General features: G+C 34.7%; 1 protein-coding gene across 1 annotated transcript in view; it reads right to left on the bottom strand.

The window, feature by feature from the left end:
- Window positions 1-4,505: 4,505 nt before the first annotated feature.
- POF1B (POF1B actin binding protein) overlaps window positions 4,506-8,570 on the bottom strand; it is a 100,864-nt gene continuing 96,799 nt past the window's right edge. Inside the window, 2 exon segments of the mRNA XM_036839291.1 lie at window positions 4,506-4,511; window positions 6,017-6,160. Coding sequence (XP_036695186.1) covers window positions 4,506-4,511; window positions 6,017-6,160 — 150 coding nt within the window.

Raw genomic sequence — 8,570 nt, forward strand, 5'->3', positions numbered from 1 at the left:
CAAAATTTTGTTTTTGCTAAAACCGTGATGGAATGTTTTAAGTTGCCCATCTTAAGACTTGAGACTTAGTATTACAGAGAAAACTAAAAATTCTTAACCTGCTTAAGTAACACAATCCTGAAAAATGAATCTAATTATATTCCCAATAGACCAATATACGTTCAAAAGGAAAAATATTAAATCAAGTATTTGGGAAAGATTTCTGCAAATGAGCGTAAAAATAACGTGCTGTATTCAAACTAGTCAGCATTCAGTAGAATCCATGTACCTGGATATAATATATAGCACTATTGCTAAGATTCTTTGTCAGTTGTGTTATTCTTTAGTGATCACTAAGAGAAAAAGAAAGAATCTATTAGCTATTACATGTTAGACCAGTGCTTTAAGCTTTAATTCTATAGAGTTCATCTAGGGATCTTGTTAAAATATATATTCTAATTCCGTAGGTGTAGGCCAGGGCCTACAATTCTGCATTTCTAGCAAGCCCCCAATGTGTTACCACCATAGAAATAGTAAGGTGTTAGACAAAGCCCCCAGTGTAATTCCTGTACACTTTGCCAACTTTGCTTAAACAAATATCTATGGGTGAGTAGATAGAGGAGATCCATACTGAGGACTTGGCATTTGAGCTGAGACATGAGTGGCAGGAAAAAACCAGTCATGAAAATCTTGTGCAAGAGCAAGAGCATTCAAGGCAGAGAAACGCACATGCAAATGCGAACAACCTGAGATGGTACCAGCTTTGGCTGGATCATGGTGAAGGGGGACTGATAAGGGATGAGACCTGTGAGAATTTGAAATGGGAAGTCATTGGAGGGTTTTAAGGAAAGGAGTGATATGATGTGATTTACGTTTTCAAGATCACTGTGGAGGCTGTGTGAGGAATGTATTGTACAGGGGCCAAAGGAAGCAGGCAGCCATGTGAAGAGGTTATTCCAGTTGTTCGTGGTTACAGTGGTGCTGGAGAAAAACAAATGAATTTTCTTTCTTATAAATTGGGCCTAGAAAACAGCCAAGATAGAACACATAAGAATTCAGCCCATGTTACAAACAAAAGAAAAATAAAAGGCACTTTTCCAGGACAGTTCAGGGTCATTAGGGTCATTATGTGGAGATGGATTTGTCTGATTGTCACTTCTAAGTGGCCTATACCATGATGGAGAGGAAAATATTTAGAATTATTCAGGTAGACCTCTCCAATTCACGTCTCATACAGGACAACCACCAGTTTGAACCTTGGCCTTCCCTTAAAGATATGTATGATAGATGTAGTATGACAGATAACTTTTATTGTAAAAAATTTCCAACCACATACCATATAATGAACCCCCATATAGCCATTACCCAGCTTCAGCAATCATCACTTCATGGCCAATTTTGTTTCATTTTTACTCTTCCTCACTCCTACTTTCACCAACCTGCCTCTCATTGGTTTATTTTGATGACCCCTTCTCTCACTGGCTTAATTTGAAGTAAATCCCAGACAGATTTTTAAGAATTTTTGAAGGAAAACAGCACAGATTAAGAACTGGACTTAACATCTCATCTACAAGAGACCAATCCAAGATTACCAAGACTGCCTGGCTATCATGTATTATAATCATGTCATACAACAATTCCAGTCTTCCTTTGTAGACTCAAAAGCAGTATGTCTTATTTTGTCACTAAAGATTAATGGTTTTATAAGACAGATGTAGTTGTTTATTCCATTCTTTGTTTTTAAAAAATATATTTTATTTATCCTAGGATGGGCTTGAAATATGTTGTACTTTTTTATTGGACAAAAAAGTACTATGGAAATCCAGTAAATTCAGTAATGGTATGTGGTGGGAGAGAGAGACCTTGTAGGGAAGTCTTTTCATGGCTTATTATTTACTTTCGAGGGAATTATTTCTACATGTTATCTTTGTAGATTATAACAGGAAAGAAGTGAGAATGGCTTTTTGTTAAAGTGATCTAAATTGGGTGGTGACATGCAATTTTTTGAGCTTTATTTTTTTCCTTTTGTACTGTTTGTGTAAAGACAAAGTATTACAGTTAAAGCACCATTACAAAAATAGGAAGAATGCTTTATGGCATCTAGTTATGAACTTAGTGAATTACAGAACTTAGAAGACTAGGTTTGTAAGCAAAGAAATTCTCATTTAAAGCAGAAACCTGCATCAACCAGAGGTCCAACTATGTTAAACTGTTGTCTCTAGTAGCCCACATCAGGATTATTTTTATAGTGGTGCTTGTTAGCTCTAACATAAACATTCACATGATAATAACTTCCTGAAAAGAGTATACAGCTAAGCTAAAACTCCATTCCGCATGTTTCCTACTAGGACTTCCACAAAGACCATACAGATATATATTTTATTTACACACTTAAACAAATTACTTTGCATGTCATTGCACAGTCTCCATTTTATTCAACATCTAAAGCAAAATATGCTGGGAATAGAAATTAGATAAACAGGCATTCCTCATCTGACAATATCTTTGCAATTTTCAGAGATAAGCTGTGCGAAACTTGTGAGAGGAAAAAAATCACTACTATTTCTATTGAACTTAATCAAAAATTGGAAAAGAAATACATTTAACTTTGTTAAGTATAATAAGCACCTTGTTATGACCCCCATTTCTCACTATGCATGGATCAAGTGAGCCAATGAAGTGCTGACTTCTTAACTATCCCAAATTTTGGACACTGTTATTTTTATTTAAGGGTATTTTAGGAAAATCACACTTGTTCTAATTTTCAGACAGTTATGGTGGCACTTTTCTATCAAGCTACTAAAAACTTCCATTTATATGCAATGGGTAGATAACATGGCATAATTACAGTTACACATATGAGTAGTTAGCAGAGGAGAAACTACCCTGTTGTTTCTACACCAAGGGAAAAAATGTAAGGACTACATAGCTCATAAAGAATATTAACATTTTCTACCACAAAATAACTAATAAGACTGGAATTGTATCAATCCACATTATAGAGCTTAACATTTAATATTTTTTAATATATTTTCTTTTTTTGGCCACACTGCACGGCATGCGGGATATTAGTTCCCCGACCAGGGATCAAACCCTTGCCCCCTGCAGTGGAAGGGCAGAGTCTTAACCACTGGACCGCCGGGATGTCCCCAAGCTTAACATTTTAGTCGAGGTATTAAGAAAATAAAATAAAGCTTTTAGCTTCATATCAAGACTTATTTGGATATTTATATAAGTATTAAAAGCATTTTTTCTCTTCATTTGTGGTTTGATTTCATGTAGTGCCTTATATGTTCCTATCTTAACAGTTTCTTAGTATAATGGATAATTATTAGAATATAATTATAAAGAATGACCGAATTCTATATAGTTATTTGCAGAGACATTTCAGTGCAAAATCTCATTCACATGTAAACCCAAATTTATTTGTTACCTTAATCTATACTTTGTCAAATGCAAACATTTTAATTTTTGCTAATTCTTAACTTTAACCAAAGGGTTTGACATTTTAAAATTTCATTCTTATCTACTAATGTATTTAGAAAATACTTTAGTTCACTTTTAGTAAGGTCATTAGAACCCAATTTATCAACCAACTTCTAAGTACATTAAATATTCTACTATAAAGTCTCTCCCAAGTAGAATACATATATCAAGTATTTGTTTTTGCTATTTTTATTCCCTAAGCTTTTACACAGTATTTCAATGTTGTTTTGTCTACTGCTATAAAAAAAGCCCACCTTCCTTCCACCCGCTACTACAATAATAGTGTTACAGGTTTTTAAGGAAGTGGGTGGGCTCATTTGGGGATGATATGCTTCAAAAGAACAGATTTGCCAAGCTACTGGTATGTACTTAGAACCATAATAGCATAATGTACAATTTAGTGGATTTAGGTATTTTAAAAAATATACTTCCCACTTCCCTGCTAAATGAAATTAATCATCACCTTTGATTTAGTTCTGTCTCCAAGAGGTATAAATAGCATGTAATAAATCACCTCTTTTAATCACAAGGTCTAATGTGAGAAAAGCAAATATATGCTGTATATTTTTAATTCAATAGTATTGCTTTTTGTTGTTGTTGTTAAAACACAGTATTTACTCTTGTAGCTAAATTGCACATCTAATATCATAGAAAAATCTTCTAATGGAATAACTTGTAAAATCTCTACCTCAACAAAGTTAATTCAGTGTCTAGGAAGCACCCTATTGAAAAATAGTGGATTAAGTCCTACAGTGCCTGTAATTGAGTTTTAAAAGCAGTGTGTTGTCCCTTGTAAAGCAATTATACTCCAATAAAGATGTTAAAAAAAAAAGTGGCGTGTTGCTATGCTGAATACAAAAATGTGATAGAAAGGATTCAGGCCTTATAAATGGTTGGAGAAACTCTCATCTGTATATCTAATTAATTCCATTAGATTTGCTGGGTAGTAGCATGGTTCAAAATATTGACTGACTTTAGTTATGGAAAAATAACAAAGTACTAATGAAGACAAAAAAAATTCCTTTGAGTTGGAGATTCATTCACGGCTAGAAAAGAAAAAAAAAGTCAGTTTAGAATGGCTTATAATTAATTTAAAACATTGTAATTGTATGCACACAGTTGTAAAAATGATTTAAATTGATATGAATAATACCAAGGGAAATGTATGGCACTGTTTTGGCACTTTTTATATGTATATTCAATGAAACAATGGTTTGTCTGACTTTAGCCAAGGTATATGTTTCAAATGATTTTAAGCACAAGGGAGGGAGATGTGAGTAGATTTACTCCTTGGTGTTATAGTTAGAGGTTAAATATGTCCAAAAGTCTCTGTTAATAAATACAGATCTATCATCTGTGAATTTACTTAAATATATTTTGAATTTGCTATCAGTATCTAGTCCCTTCAGATATTGAGTTTGATGTTCATTGCTGTATGCTGTTAATGAAAGGAGAAGTAATGACTATTATTCTGTAGACCCTTTATTTGGTAGGTCTTCACATTGATGCCACCTCTGAGACACATGTGGTTAGTAGCAGCAATTGCTTCTCAGTATTAAATTTCAGAATCAAATAAACTTTGAGTGACAAATTTTAAATCCTATGCTGACTTTCTCTTGTTGCTCATCTGGTTCTTGGGCCACCAAGTACCCTTTATCAATTAATAATCAGTAATAAATTATTCTCAACTAATTAATGACCTAAGAAGCACAATATATTTCAAAGCTTAAATTTTTATTTTAGGGTTACTAAGTGTTGGTTGCTTTCACTGATAATGGATAATCATATATACAAGATTGATGGCTTGATTGTAGTCAGAGAAGTTCTTCAGAGCTAACAACTTTCTGAATTTTTTGGTTTATTCAAATATTTGAGCTTGTTCAACCAAAAGATAATTTTTTAAAGTGAGTTATTTAACAGATGTTTAATTTTATTAACTGCATCTGTAGTAATTTATTAATTATACATCTGCAGTATTTTATTAATGATAAATCTACATTTAAAAATTTCCTCAAAAGGTTCTACAGAATAATTGATTGACATATATTTATCTATTGCTCATCATGATATACTTAAGCATTTTAAGACTTTTATTGAAGTATAATAAACATAGGAAAAGTGCACATATAGGTGTACAACTAAATGAATTTTCCCAAACTGAACATGTTTATGCAACTATCACTCAGATCAAGAAACAGCATATTATTAGTACCCCAGTAGTCCTCCTTTTGTTTCCTTCCAATCAGTACCTGACCTTGAGGATAACCAACCACTTCCTGACTTTAATAACCATAGATTAGTTTTACCTGCTTTCAGTACCTAAGAAGTTTTTAACATAACAAGACAAAGGCTGTCATTTTCATAGTGTTAAAAGTCAGATTCTACATCGTTTTAGAATGTCCTACAATGTGCAGGGCAGTCCCCCCACATCAAATTATCCAGCCCAAAATGTTAATAGTGCTGAGGTTGAGAAACTCTGCTAACACAACACAATGGCCTTAGGATTTTTTCTCCCTAATTATATACTCGAGAAATGCCCAAGTGAACTTACACAAGTCCATTTGTCTTCTGTTTTCTCAATCACAGTAGTCCGTGTGTCACTACCTGGTGGTATATATTCATAGTCATCATACAGGAGGCCTAGGATTGGATATTGTGACCTGTACCTATACAGAATAAAAAGTTCGTTTACAAGCTGGACAAGAAAATAACTCTCATTACTTTTTAGTCACTCCTAGTTTGATCCTCCTTATTTAATTAATTTGGCTTTGAATGACTTTTAACTCTTTCTGAAAAGAAAATCTATTCTCAGTGGTACAAAGATTTACCACTGCTATTTTCAAGAGAGTAAGAGGGAAGTACTTTTGCTTCTGGCAATAATGGACCACTGGCTGCACAAGACAGTGATCCCAGAGAAGGGAAGCAAATGACATGAGCCCTACAAGTGCCTAGCTCACTGCCTGGAGTCAGAATTTGTGGAGCAGAATACCAGACAGGAGAGAGTTACATAGTTGGAGAGAGGTCACGGGATCTGTAGAGAGTTCCCCCACAAGTCTTGGGGTGAGCACTGATCAGTGTAGGCTTGTGAAAAAGCTACTGAGGCTGAGGAAAGAAGCACTGAAAAAGAGCAGTCTTCAAATTCCTGGAGTTCACATAGTAAAGGAAACTCCAGTCTGTGTTCCACTAACCAGAATGGAAAGACCTCCTAATACTAGAGGGCATCAGGCAAATACTACAAAAGACTATTGCCTTAGAAGTGAGATAAACTACCAATGGCATTTTTCACAGAACTAGAACAAAATATTTCACAATTTGTATGGAAACACAAAAGACCCCGAATAGCCAAAGGAATCTTGAGACAGAAAAATGGAGCTGGAAAAATCAGGCTCCCTGACTTCAGACTATACTACAAAACTACAGTCATCAAGACAGTATGGTACTGGCACAAAAACAGAAATATAGATCAATGGAACAGAATAGAAAGCCCAGAGATGAACCCACACATATGTGGTCACCTTATCGTTGATAAAGGAGGCAAGAATATACAATGGAGAAAAGACAACCTCTTCAATAAGTGGTGCTCGGAAAACTGGACAGCTACATGTAAATGAATTAAATTAGAACACTCCCTAACACCATACACAAAAATAAGCCCAAAATGGATTAAAGACCTAAATGTAAGGCCAGACACTATAAAACTCTTAGAGGAAAACATAGGCAGAACACTCTATGACATAAATCACGGCAAGATCCTTTTTGACCCACCACCTAGAGTAATGGAAATAAAAACAAAAATAAACCAATGGGACCTAATGAAACTTAAAAGCTTTTGCACGACAAAGGAAAACATAAACAAGATGAAAAGACAGCCCTCAGAATGGGAGAAAATATTTGCAAATGAAGCACTGACAAAGGATTAATCTCCAATATTTAAAAGCAGCTCATGCAGCTCAATATAAAAAAAACAAACAACCCAATCCAAAAATGGGCAGAAGACCTAAATAGACATTCCTCCAAAGAAGATATACAGATTGCCAAAAACACATGAAAGGATGTTCAATGTCACTAATCATTTGAGAAATGCAAATCAAAACTACAATTAGGTATCACCTCACACCAGTCAGAATGGCCATCATCAAAAAAATCTAGAAACAATAAATGCTGGAGAGGGTGTGGAGAAAAGGGAACCCTCTTGCACTGTTGGTGGGAATGTAAATTGATACAGCCACTATGAAGAAAAGTATGGAGGTTCCTTAAAAACTAAAAACAGAGCTACCATACGACCCAGCCATCCCACTACTGGGCATATACCCCAAGAAAACCATAATTCAGAAAGAGTCATGTATCACAATGTTCATTGCAGCTCTGTTTACAATAGTCAGGACATGGAAGCAACCTAAGTGTCCATCGACAGATGAATGGATAAAGAAGATGTGGCACATATATACAATGGAATATTACTCATCCATAAAAAGAAACGAGATTGAGTTATTTGTAGTGAGATGGATGGACGTAGAGTCTGTCATACAGAGTGAAGTAAGTCAGAAAGAGGAAAACAAATACTGTATGCTAACAAATATATATGGAATCTAAAAAAAAATTGTACTGAAGAACCTAGGAGCAGGACAGGAATAAAGATGCAGACGTAGAGAATGGACCTGAGGACACAGGGATGGGGAAGGGTCAGCTGGGACGAAGTGAGAGAGTGGCATGGACACATATACACTACCAAATGTAAAATAGATAGCTAGTGGGAAGCAGCCACATCGCACAGGGAGATCAGCTCGGTGCTTTGTATCCACCTAGAGGGGTGGGATAGGGAGGATGGGAGGGAGACGCAAGAGGGAGGAGATATAGAGATATATGTTTATGTATAGCTGATTCACTTTGTTATACAGCAGAAACTAACACACCATTGTAAAGCAATTATACTCCAATAAAGATGTTAAAAAAAATGAAATAAGCTATAAGGATATATTGTACAAAACAGGGAATATAGCCAATACTTTATAGTAACTAAAAATAGAATATAACCTTTAAAATTGTGAATCACTATGTAGTATACTTAAAACTTATTTAATATTGTAGATCAACTATACCTCAAT

The sequence above is a fragment of the Balaenoptera musculus genome, chromosome X (genome assembly GCF_009873245.2).
Source record: "Balaenoptera musculus isolate JJ_BM4_2016_0621 chromosome X, mBalMus1.pri.v3, whole genome shotgun sequence".
In the NCBI taxonomy this organism is placed as follows: Eukaryota; Metazoa; Chordata; class Mammalia; order Artiodactyla; family Balaenopteridae; genus Balaenoptera; species Balaenoptera musculus.